The sequence below is a fragment of the Heteronotia binoei genome, chromosome 8 (genome assembly GCF_032191835.1).
Source record: "Heteronotia binoei isolate CCM8104 ecotype False Entrance Well chromosome 8, APGP_CSIRO_Hbin_v1, whole genome shotgun sequence".
Taxonomy (NCBI): Eukaryota; Metazoa; Chordata; class Lepidosauria; order Squamata; family Gekkonidae; genus Heteronotia; species Heteronotia binoei.
The window spans coordinates 124,440,215-124,460,161 of record NC_083230.1 but is presented as its reverse complement, the minus strand read 5'-3'; the positions used below and the strand labels follow the sequence as shown (position 1 = coordinate 124,460,161).

The window sequence follows — 19,947 nt, the reverse complement described above, 5'->3', positions numbered from 1 at the left end:
GGGGCGGAGCCAGGAACAAGGGTGTGACAAGCATCATTGAACTCCAAAGGGAGTTCTGGCCATCGCATTGAAAGGGACCGCACACCTTTTTAAATGTCTTCCTTCCATAGGAAATAATGAAGGATAGGGGCACCATATTTTGGGGCTCATAGAATTGGACCCCATGGTCCAATCGTTTTGAAACTTGGGGGATACTTTGGGGAGAGGCACTAGATACTATACTGAAAGTTTGGTGCCTCTACCTCAAAAAACAGCGCCCCCAGAGCCCCCAAAACCTCCAGATCAATTCCCCATTATACCCTATGAGAATTGATCTCCACATAGAGAATAATGAAGTGCTCAGCAGACTCCCCCACCCCCCCACTTCTGGCAACACTGAAGGGGGATTGGCCTCTCTACTCACGAGTTGCTGCCAACTTGTTCAAAGTAACACAGACACCCCATCCCAAGAGGAAGCCTTTCAATCAGCGACTGAAGCCTCCGGAGGTAGAAACGCACATGGTCCTCTGGGGGCGGAACTCCCCCCCCCCCACCGGCAACGCCTGTGGCAGCCGGACAGGATGCAAGGACTACGAGTCCCAGCATGCACCTCGCAAAGGGAGGCCGGACTGGAGCGAATAGCAGGCCGGTGGTGGGCGGGTCTTTGTGACCTGGAGGAACGGAGAAGCCTAAAGCCTGCGAGGGAGGAAGGCAGGAAGGGAAAGAGACACGGCACCGTTTCCCCACCCCACCCCCGCTTTCAGATTTTTGGAGAGCGAGGGAGGAGGCTTATAATTCAGGGGTCCCCCAGCAGGGCGGGGGGTTTGAAAGCCTACCCACCCGGGAGGTTCCCAACCTGCTGGCCCACACTGGGCAGGTGGGGGGAACCTCCCCTGACGTCACCCGCGATGATGTCACCTGCACTGGCTGCTCTAGGCATTTCTGAGAAAACTCTATGGTTTTCCCAGACGCTCTAGCAATTTGGAAGCGAAAAACTCTATGGATAGAGATTTTCCCTCCCAAAATGCTAGAGCGTCCAGGGAAACCATAGAGTCTTCTTGGAAACGCCTAGAGCGGTCGGTGGGTGACGTCGCCAGTGTGATGACGTCACTCATGGATGATGCCAGAAGCTGGGGGGGGGCGGGACTTGGCAACCCTAGGTGTGTCCAGGCCTTATTTTGGGCAGGACCTCACGGGAACAGCGCTCTGGAAACTCTAAATAGACAGGTTGCTTACCTGTAACTGTAGATCTTCGAGTGGTCATCTGTGCAGTCACACTTGTGGGATACTGCGCCTGCGCGGGTCCCCGATCGGTATCTGTAAGAAGCCCGGGAATTTTCCGCGGTCGGCGCCACTGGGCATGCGCAGGTGTCCCATTGCGCACGCCCAACGGCGCCACCGCGGTAATCCCGCCAGTTCCTTCATGACCGCTGAAAAAAGTCCCCCATAGGAGGGAGACCGTCAGCAGTGGGGAAGGAGGGCGGGTAGTGTGACTGCACAGATGACCACTCGAAGATCTACAGTTACAGGTAAGCAACCTGTCTATCTTCTTCGTGGTCTCTGTGCATCACACTTGTGGGAGATTAGCAAGCAAGGCATACCTGGAGGTGGGAAGACGGTCAACCGGAGACGACAGATTGCAGCACCGCAGTCCCCAACCGAGTTCTCTGCTGAGCATGCACGTCCAGCGCGTAGTGCTTCATGAAGGCATGCGGGGAGGACCAGGTGGCAGCTTTGCATACGTCCGCCAAGGAGACGCCTTTCAGGAACGCCACTGATGTCGCCATTGCTCTGGTGGAGTGTCCGCGAACAGGTCCTGGCAGCGGCCTCTTTGCTAGGAGGTAACAGGTCTTGATGGTCTCCGTCAGCCACTTCGAGAATCGCTGTGAAGAGATCTTAGACCCTAGCCTGGGCGAAGTATATGAGACGAACAGCTGTTGGTCCCTGCGAAAGGCTTTAGAGCGCTTTAGGTAAAAGAGTAAGGCACGCCTGACGTCTAGGGAGTGCAGCCTCCGCTCCTCGTCCGAGGAGGGGTTAGGGAAGAAGGTGGGTAGGCAGACCTCAAGATTGAGGTGGAATTGGGAGGGTACCTTGGGGAGGAAGTTGATATCTGGGGCCAGGGAGACACCAGATTCTGTAAAGGCTAGGTAGGGGTAGTCACAGCGCATCGCCGTGAGTTCCCCCACGCGACGAGCAGAGGTGATGGCCACGAGGAAGGCAGTCTTCCAGGACAGGAGCTGCAGAGAGCACGTGGCCATAGGTTCAAAGGGACGCCTGGTTAGCATGTCTAGGACCAGAGTCAAGTCCCACAGCTGAGTGGGAGGTCTAGATGGTGGATGTAGTCTAAATAGCCCCCTCATAAACTTTTTGGACTGAGGGTGGGCGAAAACTGAGTATCCGCCCACAGGGTCGTGAAAGGCAGATATTGCCGCCAAGTAGACCTTGATGGACGAGAAGACTAGGCCTGCGTCGACTAGAGACAATAGGAAGTCGAAGATTGCCGGCAGGCCTGCCCTCTGTGGTGCGCCTGGCCGGTCGGCCAGAAAGTTGGAGAATTTCTTCCACTTTCTATCGTAGGAAGCCCTGGTAGAGGGTTTTCTGCTATTTAGTAGAACTTCCTGGACCCTGCTGGAGAAGTCTAGGGGTCTATGAGCCACGCTGTCAGTTTCAGGTGTGGCACATTGTGGTGCAGCACTAGCCCCCCTTGAGATGACAGGAGGTCTGGGTCCGCTGGGAAGTGGTAGAAGTTCCTCCCTGCCATGCGTAGTAGGGAGGAGAACCAGTTCTGACGTGGCCACCAGGGGGCCACTAGGATGCAGCGTGGCCTGTCCCTGGCTATCTTGTTGAGTACCCTCGTCAAAAGGGGGAGGGGCGGGAAGAGATAGAGGAAGCGGCCCTCCCAGGAGATGAGAAGGCCGTCCCCTAGGGATGCCGGGTCGGCACCCCCTCTGGAGCAGAACCTGGGACACTTCTTGTTGTGTGCTGTGGCGAAGACGTCCAGCTGGGGGTAACCCCACAGCTGGAAGACTGGCTGCAGGAAGCGCCACTGGAGTTCCCACTCGTGCGGTGAGGCCCCCCCTCTGCTCAGGGAGTCCGCCTGTATGTTGAGGACCCCTGGGAGGTGCGCGGCCTTGACGAAGATGTCCTGCTGGATGCATTCCGCCCATAAGTCCATTGCCAGTGCGCAAAGACGACGGGACACTGTTCCACCCTGTCTGTTGATGTATGCCAGGGCGGTGGTGTTGTCTGTGAGCAGAGCCACCGTCTTCCCTGTCAGCTTCGGGCGGAATGAACGCAGAGCAAAGTGGATTGCTAACAGTTCCAGGTAGTTTATGTGTTGCAGGGCTAGCTCGGGTGGCCACTGGCCCCCCACGCACAGTCCTTCCATGTGAGCGCCCCATCCCCACTGGGAAGCGTCCGTGGTGATGGTCACTGTGGGGGCCGGAAGGTGGAAGGGCGCTCCTTGGCAGATGTTGTCCTTTGACCCCCACCAGTGAAGCGAGTGGAGCGCTATGGGGGGAATAGTGAACCTCTTTCGAGGTGAGTCCCTGGTTGGGCGGAACTGACGTAGGAACCATAGCTGCAAGTTCCTCATCCTCAGTTTCGCGAAGAGAAGCACGCTTGTCGTCGCTGCCATCAGGCCCAGCATCCGCTGGATCTGTTTGACCGTGCCCCATCCCTGCCTCTGGAGCAATTGTACAGAGCTGGTAATGTCTTTTGCCCTTTGGGCGGGTAAGAACGCTCGGTGCAGGTTTGTATCCAGCACTGCTCCTATAAACTGCACTGACCTTGATGGGGTGAGTTTCGATTTTTCTAGGTTGACCTGTAGGCCCAGGGCATCCAGGAGGCGTAGCGTGGACGTGATGTGAGCAGATAGGCTTTCCCTTGAACTGGCTACCAGGAGCCAGTCGTCTATGTATGGGAAGACCATCACCCCTTGTAGCCTGAGGTGGGCAGCCACTACGCTCATCATTTTTGTAAACACCCTGGGTGCTGTGGAGAGTCCGAATGGTAGGGCCGTGAACTGGAAGTGCTGTGGGCCTACCGCAAACCTTAGAAACCGTCTGAACTCTGGGTGGATGCTGATGTGGAAATAGGCATCCTTGAGATCTAGGGTGGCCATCCAATCGCCTTGGTTGATGAGGGGCAGGATGGATTGCAGTGTGGACATCCGGAACTTGCGGTATAGGATGAACTTGTTCAGATTCCGAAGGTCCATGATGGGTCTCAGTCCCCCGTCCCTCTTGGGAACCAGGAAGTAACGGGAGTAGAAACCCCCGGGACTGTCCTCTGGAGGTACTTCCTCTATGGCTTGTTTCTGTAGGAGGGTGGCCACCTCTGCCAGCAGCGGTGGGGAGGGGGGGGTGGTAACCACCACGGACTGGTTTGGAATCTGAGCAAAGTCTAATTTGTAGCCCTCTTTGATGATGGAGAGAGCCCACCTGTCTGAGGAGACCTGCTCCCAGGCAGGGAGGAAGGGGCGGAGGCGGATGGTGCAGCGGGCAGGGGCGACGATGCGTGGGACAGAAAAGTCAAAGTCCCTGCTTGGAGGGGCGGGCACCCTTAGGTTTGCCTGAATGTTGGGTGGTGTAGCGCCCCCTGTTAGTGTTATTGCCCGAATAGGCTTGCTTGTCGGGCTGCGAAGGGCGTGGGCGCCACTGTTGGTCTGTGGACGACTTGTGGGAGGGTTTCCTAGTCCAGGATCTACCCCACTGTCTAGCCCTGGGCTGTCTGGAGGGTGCCTGCACTCCCAGGCTCTTGGAGATCTTAAGGTTCTTATCTAGTTCCTGCAGGGCGTTATCTGTAGTGGAACTAAAGAGCCCGTCCCCTTCAAACGGCAGGTCCTCGATAAGTGCCCTGGTGTCCTGCTGCAGGGCGGTGGACCTCAGCCAAGAGTGCCTGCGGATGGCGACAGCGGACATAATGTGTGAGGCAGAGACGTCCACTAGGTGCTTTGCAGTTGTCAATTGCTGCTTGGCCACCTTCAGGCCCTCCTGCTGCAGTTTCTTGGCAGCCGCTTTTTTGTCCTCAGGCAGGGCGGATAGGAGCGGGGACAACTGTTCCCACATGGCGTATTGATATCTCGCCATGCAGGCTGTGTAGTTGGAGGCCTTGGCACCCAAGGATGCTGCAGAATAGATCTTCCTGCCCATGGAGTCTAGTTTCTTCCCCTCCTTGTCAGGGGGGGCAGAATGCACCTTGCGCGACCTCGAGGAAGACGAGACGATGGCTGAGTTGGGTGTTGGATGAGTGAATAAAAACTCAGCCCCTGCCTCCTGGATCTTGTATATGTGATCCAACTTCCTCGAGGACACCGGTGCCGATGATGGCTTTTTCCATGGGTCCTTGAGTGCCTGCAACATGACCCTGGTCATCGGTAGGGCTATGGCTGTGGAGGCGTCGCGTTGGACGATATCGAAGACGCTATCGTCCACCACTGGCTTGGGTTGCGAGATGGGTAAAGCGATGGTCGATGCCATCCTCTTGATCATCTCCGCATAGGAACTCAGGTCCTCGGAGGGTGAAACCGGGAGGTCCTCCGCAGTATTTGGGTCGGGCGAGGGTTCCCAGGTCCTCCCCTCGTTGCTCTCCGACCCCGATGGCTCGGACTCTTCACAGTCCGAGTGTGTCGACAGAGGTGGTGTTGGCTCCCTCTGCTGGATCGGCGTCAGCGGTCGGGTCGGGGGGTCTGTCGCGGCGGCGCGTTCCTCCGGCGGGATCGAGAGTGATGCCGATGGTTGCCTGGGTCGGTGTGATGTCCTAGAGAAGGAGGACGTATCGGACCGACGCTCCCATTCCTGGTGTTCCGGTGGCTGGTACCAGTGGTAAGGCGGGCAGCAGGGATACGAAGGCTGCCATCTGTGCTGTTCCCAGGGGGGCATAGATGGGAAGCGGCGCGGGTCGGCCGATGGGTCCCTTCGTCTCACGCGCTCGACCGATGGGTCGGTTCGCCTCACGCGCTCGACCGACGGGTCCCCTTGTCTCGGTCGCTTGGGCGCTGCAGGCGTCGCCTCGTCAGCCGATGGTAGGGGCTCGACGTCCGATGCCGAGTCGATGCTCCTCCGACGAGAGGCCACCGAGGGGGATCGACGGGTTAGGTCGATCTCCGCTTCTGGTGCTGGAATGTGCTGCCCCTTAGCGCTCGGGTCGAGGATCGGCGAGGTGTGCTGCCGATGAGCGCTAGTCCTCGGTGTTGAGGGACTGCGCGGCCGATGGACGCTAGCCCGCTGAGTTGTAGGGCTGTGCGACGTATGCGCGCCGACCGCTGGAGTCGCGGGGCTGCGGAGCGGAGAGGGAGGAACCCTTCTGCGCGGCTCAGTGGCGGTCGATGCCGCCGTGTCCGGTGGCGGAGGAGAGGGGCGAGGTCGCTTTTTCTTTTCTTTACTCTTCTCCTTCTTGGAGGACTCGCGGCCCGCTTCCTCGCGTCGCTTCTTCGACGGCTTCTCGGTCGATAGCTCGAGGGACCGTTTCGCCGAGTGCTGATCTCTCGGCGTTCCCGTGTCGACTACGGGGGCATCGACCGATGGACCCGTCGACAGTTGGGCATTTGCCATTTTCGGTACCGAAGCCGAAACTGGAGGTCTCAGCGCCGAGGCAGTTAGCGCTGCCGAAAGTCTTGCCGCCCTGTTCTTCCTTGTCTGTTTGGAGAAGTGCTGGCAGTGTGGGCAGGTCTCCACGCGGTGCGCCTCTCCCAAACAAAGAAGACACAGGGAATGGCCGTCGGGAGGGGCGATCTTCTTCCCGCAGGCCTGGCACCTCTTGAAGAAACCCCAGCGACTGTCCATAGACAGTGGTCGCTAGGAGGGTCCTCTCAGAGTCCTCTGAGAGGAGCAAGAATTGTTGGGAGCAGGGAGGGGGGGGGAGTCCCGGAGGACAAACCCCGCGACACGCACCCTGAGAAAAAACAACTTTTTTTTTTTTTTTTTTTTAAACTAACTAGCTAACTACTAAGAACTAACTACTATTCTAAGAAAAAACAATAAACAGGCTAATATATATACAGAGGCTAAGGGGGAAAAAAGGGTGAAAAACCCCGAAGCTCACCGACCGGGAACACGATGAAAACGCAGCTTCTTCGCGCAGCGGTCAGAAAGGAACTGGCGGGATTACCGCGGTGGCGCCGTTGGGCGTGCGCAATGGGACACCTGCGCATGCCCAGTGGCGCCGACCGCGGAAAATTCCCGGGCTTCTTACAGATACCGATCGGGGACCCGCGCAGGCGCAGTATCCCACAAGTGTGATGCACAGAGACCACGAAGAAGATTTTATTGTTTTCTCTTTTTCTTATTTCCGCCCCCTCCAAATTACTTGCTTCAGGGCTCTCCTGTCATGATTCTGGACCTAGTGAGGCCTAGAGGCTCCAGAGAAGCCTGCCTAAGAATTACTAATGAAAACCTACATTTCCCAGGATCTCTTCTGTCCTTCTGCCTGGTTGGCAAGGTTCTGGAGGTAAACTAGCCCAGAGAGGGGTGGGACCTGGGAAGAGAGCATTAAAAGGGCCAAGCATAGAGAGAGTGTGTTCTTTTCCTGGAAAGTCTGCAGGCAGAGAGGTTCTCTGTCTAGAGAGGCTGCAGACAGAGAAGGAGTGCTCTCTGGAACAGGCAGTAGGAAGATCCCTCACCCAAGGGAGGTGGTGAGTTTTGGTATTAGAGTCGGGACTGTATAGCTAAACGCATCAGGGTTTTTGTTTCTTTGCAGCAACCTTTACAATTTCATATTCACTACAGCACTAAATCTTTATCACCCACTTATTGTTTTTAGAGCACTAATAATAAACTTCCTTTTGTTGTTATCCTGCCTGAGTCCTCACATCTCCTTGGTCACAGTTAAGAGGTGTTTCTTAATAAGGAAGACAAGGGTGGTTGGATGCTCTGGGCCCTCCATACAGACACTTACCAGAGTGGTGGCAGCCGGTAGAAGGCCCTGAAAGGCCCCTGCTGTGTGACAGTTCCATTGTTCAAACCCCCTGTGAGAATTTGGCTGAACTCTAAGCTTTGGCAAACTTTCTAATATTTCCTCCCCACAAAAAATGGGAAGAGAACCAAAACGTAGAAAGCAGACAGATGGAAATCTTCGTCATGCCACTGTGGCCACATGATGCTGCTGATATTTATTGGATTTATATCCCGCCCTCTCCTCTGAATCTCAGAGTCTCAGAGTGGCTCACAATCCCTTTTTTATCTTCCCCCACAACAGGCACCCTGTGAGGTGGGTGAGGCTGAGAGGACTCTCACAGCAGCTGCCCTTTCAAGGAGCACTCTGCAAGAGCTATGGCTGACCCCAGGCCATTCCAGCAGCTGCAAGTGGAGGAGTGGGGAATTAAACCTGGTTCTTCCAGATAAGAGTCCACACACTTAACCGCTACAATAAACTGGCTCACACATAGGAGAAAGTCATTTTAAAAGGATGATGGGAGTCAGGTTTCATTATGACAATGATAATTCAAGAAGTATTTTTAAGGTCGATGTTGAGCCGATATAATTTATTGCACCTTCCGGTGATGTCGGGGGGGGGGGGGTTGTGGCATATGCAAATGAGTTGTGCTAATGAGCTCCGGTACCTCTCTTTTTATGAAATGACCCCTGGGGGTGTGTCCATCATCAAAATACCAATCTGCAGCCTGATTTTGATCCTGTGGGATTTCTGCCATTCTTTCTCCAGCTTCACTGTATCTTTCCAAGTCCTGTCCTACATACAGCCAGTTTGGTGTAAGTGGTTAAGTGGGTGGACTCTTATCTGGGAGAACCGGGTTTGATTCCCCACTCCTCCACTTGCAGTTGCTGGAATGGCCTTGGGTCAGCCATAGCTCTCTTATCTGGGAGAACCGGGTTTGATTCCCCACTCCTCCACTTGCACCTGCTGGAAGGGCCTTGGGTCAGCCATAGCTCTCTTATCTGGGAGAACCGGGTTTGATTCCCCACTCCTCCACTTGCACCTGCTGGAAGGGCCTTGGGTCAGCCATAGCTCTCTTATCTGGGAGAACCGGGTTTGATTCCCCACTCCTCCACTTTCACCTGCTGGAATGGCCTTGGGTCAGCCATAGCTCTCTTATCTGGGAGAACCGGGTTTGATTCCCCCCTCCTTCACTTGCAGCTGCTGGAATGGCCTTGGGTCAGCCATAGCTCTCTTATTTGGGAGATCCGGGTTTGATTCCCCACTCCTCCACTTAAGAACAAAAGAACATAAGAGAAGCCATGTTAGATCAGGCCAATGGCCCATCCAGTCCAACACTCTGTGTCACACAGTGGCCAAAAAAAAATTATATACACACACACACACACTGTGGCTAATAGCCACTGATGGACCTCTGCTCCATATTTTTATCTAAACTCCTCTTGAAGGTGGCTATGCTTGTGGCCACCACCGCCTCCTGTGGCAGTGAATTCCACATGTTAATCACACTATTAATCACCTGCTGGAATGGCCTTGGGTCAGCCCTAGCTCTCTTATCTGGGAGATCCGGGTTTGATTCCCCACTCCTCCACTTGCACCTGCTGGAATGGTCTTGGGTCAGTCATGGCTCTCGCAGAGTTGTCCTTGAAAGGGCAGCTGCTGTGAGAGCCCTCTCAGCCCCACCCACCTCACAGGGTGTCTGTTGTGGGGGGAAAAGATATAGGAGATTGTAAGCCGCTCTGATTCAGAGAGAAGGGCGGGGTATAAATCTGCAATTCTTCTTCTTCTTGCAGTTCTCAAACAGTTTATTCTGTGCGGCTCTTACATTAAGCAACTTTGGCCACCCTCGCTTCAGATCAACACAGCTGTCCACCTAGATATGTTTAGGATTGTTCTGAAAGGCTCCTTTGCGTGTTTAGCTACAATTTACTCTCTCTCTCTGTCTTTGTGTGTGTGTGTGAATTCTGGATATTCTGCTTCTTGCCAGTTTGGCGTAGTGGTTAAGTGTGCGGGCTCTTATCTGGGAGAACCGGGTTTGATTCCCCACTCCTCTGCTTGCACCTGCTGGAATGGCCTTGGGTCAGCCATAGCAATCACAGGAGCTGTCCTTGAAAGGGCAGCTTCTGTCAGAGCTCTTTCAGCCCCACCCACCTCACAGAGTGTCTGTTGTGGGGAGAGAAGATATAGGAGACTGTAAGCCGCTTTGAGTCTCTGATTCAGAGAGAAGGGTGGGATATAAATCTGTGGTCTTCTTCTTCTTGGGAAGTTCCTGGAGATTTGAGACTGGAGGTTGGGGAAGGCAGGGGTGGGAGAAGGGAGGGACTTTGGCAGGGTACCATATATAGTGCCAAAGTTGCCATATCCTTCATAGGATCTCTGTCACTTGAAGATCAGTCATGATTCTGGGAGATCTCCAGGCCTGACCAGGAGGCTGGGAACCTTAGGGGGATCCCCATAGGCTGATCCTGCATTAAGCAGGGGGTTGGACTAGATGGCCTCTATGGCCCCTTCCCACTCTGTGATTCTGTGATTTAATACTTGGTGGTTTTTCATCCAAGGGCTGACCTTGCTTAAGCTCCCATGATGCTCTGACAATCCTAGGCTGAGGGGGCCATCCAGGTCGGGATAAAGTGCCACTCTCGGATTGTCTAGGGACCGTACTGTAGCCCTCACCCATTCCAGCTGTACGTCCTACCTGACTTCCAAGTGCAGCACCAGCAAGCAGCGATCAGCCATTTCCTGGAAGGATCTTGCCAGCTCGGTGAGGGTTTGCACGATCTGTTCAGACACCGGCGGGAGGTCCATGTTGGTGTGTCCGTCTTGGCCAGGAGACACTGCAGGTGAAGGTGAAGAAGCCATTATCTTCGGGACCGCCTCTCCCCATATGAACCACCCCCCGGGCTCTGAGGTCTGCTGCTCAACATCTCATAGTCCCTGGTCCTACGGACGCCCAGCTGGCTTCAATGGGGGGCAGGGCCTTTTCGGTCCTGGCCCCCGCCTGGTGGAATGAGCTCTGCTGGAGATCCGGGCTTTGCAGGACTTATCCAGGTTTCGCAGGGTCTGTAAGACGGAGCTCTTCCACCAGGCTTTTAATTAATCTAGCGGGCGTCTTCTGAAAGTCATCACTTCCCCCAGCGTTTCACCATTAGGGTGTTAGGTTGTGCTACTAGCTATCAGCCGCATGCTGTTTACTGCCTATGTTTGTAAGATTACCTACTGTGCTGCTTCTGTTCTGCAATGCCTGTTTTTATGGCGTTGCTTTAATTCTGTTGTTTAATTGTTGTGAGCCGCCCTGAGCCAGCTTGCGGGATAGGGCGGGATATAAATCTAAAAATTCAATTCAATTCAATTCGATCGCTCTGCTTACAGATACAATCTGTATTAGCTGTGCGTTTGTCGTCGTCCCCCCCTCTTTTTATTGTAACATTGGCCGTTTTCCCACTGAGCTTACATCGGAGCGACGTCCCTCTTCACCACGCAGCGTCTGCGCGGATTTCCCACCAACTGCTCCGAGGCTGCTCCGAGGAACCAGGAAGTTCCCGACCTTTTGCGTCGCAAATGGAAACCGCTAAAAAACAGTTTACATCTGCGACGCAAAAACCGCGGCTCTTCCTGGTTGTGCGCAGCAGTTGGTGGGAAATCCGCGCAGACACTGCGCGGTGAAGAGGGACGTCGCTCCGGAGTAAGGTCAGTGGGAAAACGGCCTGTGTTTAATTATGTTGCAAACTGCTAAGGAGCTTTCTGCTATGAAGCGTTGTGGAAATATGCTAAAAAGAGGGGGGGGCGGGGAAGCAAAGCTTCTTAACATTCAAACATGCTTCAGTGACCTCAACATTCTCAATTGCTGTCCCTCATTGGTAGAACCAGCTGCCTGAGGAGATCACAGCCTTCACAGAATCATAGCCAGTTTGGTGTGGAGAGCCAGTTTGGTTTTGTGGTTAAGTGTGAGGACTCTTATCTGGAAGAACCGGGTTTGATTCCCCACTCCTCCACTTGCACCTGCTAGCATGGCCTTGGGTCAGCCAGAGCTCTGGCAGAGGTTGTCCTTGAAAGGGCAGCTGCTGGGAGAGCCCTCTCCAGCCCCACCCACCTCGCAGGGTGTCTGTTGTGGGGGGGGGGGGAAGGTTAAGGAGATTGTGAGCTGCTCTGAGACTCTTCGGAGTGGAGGGCGGGATATAAATCCAATATCTTCATCTGCCTCACAGGGTGTCTGTTGTGGGGGAGGAAGGGAAAGGAGATTGTGAGCCACTCTGAGGCTCTTCGGAGTGGAGGGCGGGATATAAATCCAATATCTTCATCTACCTCACAGGGTGTCAGTTGTGGGAGGGGGGGGGAAGGTAAAGGAGATTGTGAGCCGCTCTGAGACTCTTCGGAGTGGAGGGCGGGATATAAATCCAATATCTTCATCTGCCTCACAGGGTGTCTGTTGTGGGGGGGGGGGTAAAGGAGATTGTGAGCCGCTCTGAGACTCTTCGGAGTGGAGGGCGGGATATAAATCCAATATCTTAATCTACCTCACAGGGTGTCTGTTGTGGGGGAGGGAGGTAAAGGAGATTGTGAGCCGCTCTGAGACTCTTTGGAGTGGAAGGCGGGATATAAATCCAATATCTTCATCTGCCTCACAGGGTGTCTGTTGTGGGAGGGGGGGAAGGTAAAGGAGATTGTGAGCCGCTCCGAGACTCTTCGGAGTGGAGGGCGGGATATAAATCCAATATCTTCATCTACATCACAGTTAAAGCAATATATTAAAATTAATCAAGTAGAAACAATAAAAACAATAAATAACCTGCCGACCACCGCCACCGAGATGCTAGATCCAACGGATGTTTAAGATCATTGAAGGCCGTCTTAAATCTGTATCGACACTAGCGCCAAATGATTTTTAAACCGTTTCATGCTTTTAATGTAGACCTTTCTATAGTAAGCTGTGGGTTGTGCACCACCGCGAGCCTGCTTCGGCGGGGAGGGCAGGATACGAATCCAATAAAACAAACAAATAAATAAACATCTCTTGTGATCGAGAGAAGAGAAGAGTGAAACCTTTCCTCGGAAAAAAAGTAAGGCTGGCTCACCCACCCCCATCTAATCTCTAAACTTTATCGAATGCAGTTGTCCCATTTAAAGCTTTCTTTTGCAACAACGAGGACTAGAAAGTTGCTCCCTGGACAAATACCGGAATCTCCCACCAATCGAGATGCTTCCATGCTGATATTCACAGTTATGGCTGAAGAATGTCAGCGGCTGCTTCCAGTCTGACTAGGGCTGCCACGTTCCTGCTGGGGGTGGGGGGGTCCCCCGGTTTGGCGGGCCCCAACCTGCCAGCAGGGAGAAGGCCGCCAGGGGAATCCATGCCCCTCAAAGAGTCCCGTCATCAACTGATGCGTGCACCCGTAAGTGTCGTGTCGCGCTGGGGACGTCGCACGAGAACACTCTAGGAATTCGCAGGAAACTCTATGGTTTTGAAAGGGGATGCTCTAGGAATTTTTTTTGGGGGGGGGACCTCTATGGTACCATAGAGTTTCCCCAAATTGCTAGAGCAGCCCCACGCAAAACCATAGAGTTTCCAGCAAATCCCTAGAGCGTTCCCAAGTGACGTGCCTCGTGCGATACTTCACCTCCAAGTGATGTCATCATGCTGCACACAGGGCGCCCTGAGCCTGCCTTGGCGGGGAGGGCGGGGTATAAATAAAAACGTATTATTATTATTATTAAAAAAGCAGGTGCCAGCAGGTGCGGGGCACTTGGCAATCCTAAGTCTGACGTTTCCAGTTTAACAATTGGTCTGATGGTGAGAATACATAAATCTTTTGTTGATGTGACCGATTTGCTGGATTCTCCCTTCTCAGTCAACAAGAAGGTTGTGGGTTTGTTTGTTTTTTTGGCAACTCTAGACACGCTTTTACAAGAACCTTTTCTGACTAAGCAGAGGAATAATTCATTCTGGCAAAGTGAAGGTGGAGGGGGGGGGGGAAATGAAGTCATTTGCGCCGGTTGTCACCCATGATTTCAATCATTTGGTGACTTGAAGCGACGGCGATGCCTCTTGAAAGAATGCACCTTGTGAGTCAATGGAGGCAAATGACAAGGACTCGGGATAAACGGGATAAACAAAGCAACCTGACCAAATCAAGTCCCATGGTGGAAATCCACGTCTGCTTCCTAACTGAACGCCGTGCTTCAACGGATTAACAGGGGAAAAAAGCATTTTGGGGTTTCACAGGCAAACTTAGTAATTTGAAAACTGTGGGGGATTTTAGAAGAATAACAGAAGTTTGTACAGGAAAACAAATTAGTCTTTTGGAATTTGTCCCAGCGCGGTTCTCACACGCATACAAGAGGCAAACAACATTTGAAAAAAAAAATTCTTGTTGGCGCCTAGGAGAGATGACTTCATCGGGAATGGAAGCTGTGCAAGTTCCACTTTAGTACCATGCTTCAGTGGCATAGAGAGTTTCAGACTAAGATTTGGGAGGCCTGAGTTCGAATCCCCACTCTAGCATGGAAGGTCAGGCCAATGGCCCATCCAGTCCAACACTCTGTGTCACACAGTGGCCAAAAAAACAGGTGCCATCAGGAGGTCCACCAGCGGGGCCATAAGAACATAAGAGAAACCATGCTGGGTCAGGTCAATGGTCCATCCAGTCCAACACTCTGTTTCATACAGTGGCCAAAAAACCCAGGTGCCATCAGGACGTCCATCAGTGGGGCCAGGACACTAGAAGTCCTCACACTGTTGTCCCTCCCAAGCACCAAGAATACAGAGCATCACTGCCCCAGACAGAGTGTTCCAACAATATGCAAAGGAGTTCCTGCTACAAAAAACGCCCTGCCCCATATCCATTCCCACCTTGTGTCTGTTGCACGCTCTCAGCTGAACTTAAAAGGAAGATACAAATGATCTTAAGGGACCCTTCACATCCGGGCCACTTGCTATTTGAGATCTTACCGTCAGGTAGGCGATATAGAGTGTTGAAGGCTAAGACAAATAGATTCAAGGGCAGCCGTGGTTAGGCTAAATGCCGGGTTATGAATGGTTATTTGTTTTTAGATGCATTTAAATGGTCTATGTATATGTCCTTTTGTGGGTGTTGATGTGTTGGTATGTTTGTGGAAGAGCACCTCATTTCGTTGCTCTCATTTTCTTTTTTTGAGAACAATGACAATAAATCTATCTATCTATCTATCTATCTATCTATCTATCTATCTATCTATCTATCTATCTATCTATCTATCTATCTATCTATCTATCTATCTATCTATCTATCTATCTATCTATCTATCTATCTATCTATCTATCTATCCATCTATCTATCCATCTATCTATCTATCTACTTCAGAGAGTTGTTCATAGATAAAATAGACAGGGGAATCATGTCATCCACCTTTGAAGGCCCACTGGGAGGAAAAATGAAGTATAAATCACGTCAATGAACATAATCACTTGCCAATCAGCGTAGACAATAGTGCTCCCATGGACCAAAAGTCTGATTTATATAAGGCAGCTTCATGAAGAAGGGCTGGGGCTCAGTGGTAGAGCATCAGCTTGGCATGCAGAAGGTCCCAGGTTCAACCCGGCATCTCCAAGTTAAAAGGCCCAGGTAGGAGGTGATGTGAGAAGACCTCTGCCGGAGACCCTGGAGAGCCGCTGCCAGTCTGAGTAGACAATACTGACCTCGATGGACCCAGTCAGTCTAAGGCAGCTTTATCAGTTCATGTGTCATTCCCCCCCCTCTTTTTGATCCAGAGCAGTTCGCCGTGTTAGTCTGTCGCTGCAAAACAGTCAAGAGTCCAGTGGCGCCTTTAAGACTTAACAAATTTTAGTGTAGCACAAGCTTTCAGAAAACACAGCATGCATCTGAGGAAGAGAGCTGTGTTTCTCGAAAGCTTATGCTGCAATAAAATTTGTTAGTCTTAATGGTGCTACTGGATTCTTTGCTGTCTTGCATCTGACGAAGAGAGCTGTGTTTCTCGAAAGCTTATGCTGCAATAAAATTTGTTAGTCTTAATGGTGCTACTGGATTCTTTGCTGTCTTGCATCTGACGAAGAGAGCTGTGTTTCTCGAAAGCTTATGCTGCAATAAAAATTGTTAGTCTTAAAGGTGCCACTGGACTCTTTACTATTTCCCCTTCTTTTTGAGGCATTTCTCAGGTCAGACACTAATATCTGCTCGTTGGGCCCAGCACCTTCTGCCAGGGCTACGCCGGGTGTGAACCACAGTAGGACTCAAAACATCTCCATTGACTATCTACTGTCTTCCAGGCACAATTCACACGGTTGTGGCCCTTTCTGGAAAACCAAGCTCCAGCCATGGTAACAATCCATGCTTTTAAAAAAGGGTCAAGGTAGTCCCCTGTGCAAGCACCAGTCGTTTCCGACTCTGGGGTGACGTCGCACCACGACGTTTTCACGGCAGACTTTTTCCGGGGTGTTTTGCCCTTGCCTTCCCCAGTCATCTACGCTTTGTCCTCAGCGAGCTGGGTACTTGTTTTACCGACCTCGGAAGGACGGAAGGCTGAGTCAACCTTGAGCCGGCTGCCAGAACCCAGCTTCCGCCAGGATCGAACTCAAGTCGTGAGCAGAGAGCTTGGACTGCAGTACTGCAGCTTTACCATTCGCGCTTTAGTCGATTTTTATTTTTGAAAAACCCATATTATCCACTGTAATATCAATACATGAATTATACTCATGTAAAACAATATTCCGTTTGAATACCAGCAGCCGTACATTCATTTCTAACTAGTAAACTACACTATTTTATGCATTACGTGACCCTTACATTCAGGGGTGGGATTCTAGCAGGGGCTCCTTTGCGTATTAGGCCACACCCTCCTGATGTAGCCAGTCCTCCAAAGAGCTTACAAAAAAGAGCCTTGTAAGTTCTTGGAGGATTGGTTACATCCAGGGTTTGTTGCCTAATAGGCAAAGGAGCTCCTTGCTAGAATTCCCCCCTGCCTGTGTGACCATACAGTTCCTGTATCCTGTGTGACCATAACAGTTCCTGTTAGAGACAGGGTCAAAATGCTCAAGTTCTTGAAGTCCTACTTGGAGGTCCTACTAGAATTCCTTACAGGGCTCTTCGTACAGGGCCTGCTGAGAGCTCCAGGAGGATTGGCTACATCAGGGTGGTATGGCCTAATATGCAAAGGAGGTCCTGCTAGAATTCCTTACAGGGCTCTTCGTACAGGGCCTGCTGAGAGCTCCAGGAGGATTGGCTACATCAGGGGTGTGTGGCCTAATAGGCAAAGGAGGTCCTGCTAGAATTCCTTACAGGGCTCTTCGTACAGGGCCTGCTGAGAGCTCCAGGAGGATTGGCTACATCAGGGGGGTATGGCCTAATATGCAAAGGAGGTCCTGCTAGAATTCCTTACAGGGCTCTTCGTATAGGGCCTGCTGTAAGCTCCAGGATTGGCTACCTCAAGGGTGCGTGGCCTAATATGCAAAGGAGCTCCTGCTAGAATTCCACCCCTGCTTACATTTAAATATCTAATTAAAGGTTGCCGACTTTCTCCTTCGTACTTTATCCTCCCCAAACGTTGCAGCGCGGTTAACTTTACCGTTTGCAAAGTATCATAAATTTTAACAGCCGTTCTTTATTATTAGGAAGTACCCAGGTCTTCCAATGTCTAGTGAAAATAATTCTTGCCACTGTCGATAAATTTAGAACTGCTTTTTTTCCCTTTTATTATATTCTACTATAGTTTGTCTGTAATGGCTTAGGGGGGGTTTGCAGACAGATATTCTTTATGGAATAATAATGCCAGGACACACATCGCTTTCTTCTGTTTTTGTATTGTCTTCTGAAGTCACGGAGCGTCATTTTATCTTGCAAACTGCCTCGGGCCCGCTCGGGACAACGTAAAAATGTTTTACATAAGCAGCAAAAATAAAAATCTAGGCAGTGGTTGTAAAAAGTGTACAAAGCTCTAAATGGTTTAGATGGAGACAGACAAGTGGGATCAGCTCCCCGCTCCCACATCACAATCTCAAGTTTGGATTAACAGAAGAACATAAGAGAAGCCATGCTGGATCAGGGCAGTGGCTCATCCAGTCCAACACTCTGTGTCACGTAAGAACATAACAGAAGCCATGTTGGATGAGGGCAGTGGCTCATCCAGTCCAACACTCTGTGTCACATAAGAACATTAGAGAAGCCATGTTGGATCAGGCCATTGGCCCATCCAGTCCAACACTCTGTGTCACATAAGAACATTAGAGAAGCCATGTTGGATCAGGCCATTGGCCCATCCAGTCCAACACTCTGTGTCACATAAGAACATTAGAGAAGCCATGTTGGATCAGGCCAGTGGCCCATCCAGTCCAACACTCTGTGTCACATAAGAACATAACAGAAGCCATGATGGATCAGGCCAGTGGCCCATCCAGCCCAACACTTTGTGTCACATAAGAACATAAGAGAAGCCATGTTGGATCAGGCCAATGGCCCATTCAGTCCTACACTCTCAGTGCAATCCTAAGGAGAGTTACTCCAGTCTAAGCCTATTCGTTTCAATGGGCTCAGAACGGAGTAACTCTCCTTAGGATTTCACTGTCTGTGTCACAAAAAATCCAGGTGGCATCGGAAGGTCCACCAGTGGGGCCAGGACACTAGAAGCCCTCCCACTGTTGCCCACCCCCCCAGCACCAAGAATACAGAGCATCACTGCTCGAGACATAAGAACATATGAGAAGGCATGTTGGATCAGGCGTATGGCCCATCCAGTTCAACACTCTGTGTCACACAGTGGCCCAAAACCCAGGTGACATCAGGAAGTCCATCAATGGGGCCAGAACTCTGGAAGTCCCCCAAACACCAAGAATAAAGAGCATCACTGCCCCAGACACAGAGTTCCATCAGTACGCTATGGCTAACAGCCACTGATGGACCTCTGCTCCAGATGTTGATCCAACCCCATCTTGAAGCTTTCTATGCTTGTTGCTGCTACCACCTCCTGTGGCAGTGAATTCCATGCGTTAATCACCTTTTGGGTGAAGGAGGACTTCCGTTTCTAACCCGACTGCTTAGCAAATTTATTGAATGTCCCTGAGTTCTCGTATTGTGAGAAAGGGAGAAAATGACTTATTTCTCTACCTTCTCTATCCCATGCATAATCTGGTAAACCTCTATCATGTCACCCCACAGTCGACGTTTCTCCATGCTAAAGAGCCCCAAGCATTCTAACCTTTCTTCATAGGGAAAGTGTTCCAACCCTTTAATCATTCTTTAATCCTGTGGAAATACAGCCGTTACATAAAACCGTAACAACCTTGAGCCGTCTGCGAGCGTGATGCTGGGTTAAAGTTTTTGGAGAATTTGTATTCCCATATAATATTGAAAAGAGCCCCATGGCGCAGAGTGGTAAAGCTGCAGTACTGCAGTCGGAGCCCTCTGCACACAACCTGAGTTCGATCCCAGCGGAAGCTGGGTTTTCAGGTAGCCAGCTCGAGGTTGACTCAGCCTTCCATCCTTCCAAAGTTGGTAAAAGGAGTCCCCAGCTTGCTGGGGGGAAAGCGTAGATGACTGGAGAAGGCAAAAGCAAACCACGCCATAAAAAGTCTGCCGTGAAAACGTTGTGAAAGCAACGTCACCTCAGAGTCGAAAACGTCTAGTGCTCGCACAGGGGACCAGCTTTACCTTTTTATAATACTGAAAATATTAAGCAGTGGGAACGCAGTGGAAGTGTTGCTGTAAGCGTTTTTTGAATGCGGATGTTTTCTTTAAGAATTTATGGAGCACCTTAAGCTGAAAGAGGTTTAATCGAAGCAGGACCTTCTGAAGTCGACAACCTGCAAACTTGTGGAAGGCTGCTCATGAATTTTGTAATTCTTTTGTCATTTTTGCTTATTTGCACATGCACTATTATTACATAGTAATTTCGTCACTATCACCTCGGGTTGTTTATATTATGATACATAAACCAGAGCGGGAGACCGCCTTTGCCGGTGTAGAAGAAGAAGACGAAGAAGAAGAATTGCAGATTTAAAGCAGCTGCCCTTTCAAGGACAACCTCTGCCAGAGCTACGGCTGACCCAAGGCCATTCCAGCAGCTGCAAGTGAAGGAAGAAGAAGAATTGCA

General features: G+C 51.5%; 1 protein-coding gene across 1 annotated transcript in view; it reads right to left on the bottom strand.

Moving 5' to 3' along the window:
• The window catches only part of EXOC4 (exocyst complex component 4), a 794,454-nt gene that overhangs the window by 55,598 nt on the left and 718,909 nt on the right, over nt 1-19,947 (bottom strand). Inside the window, exon 15 of the mRNA XM_060246011.1 lies at nt 10,568-10,706. Coding sequence (XP_060101994.1) covers nt 10,568-10,706 — 139 coding nt within the window. The remainder of the gene's footprint in view (nt 1-10,567; nt 10,707-19,947) is intronic.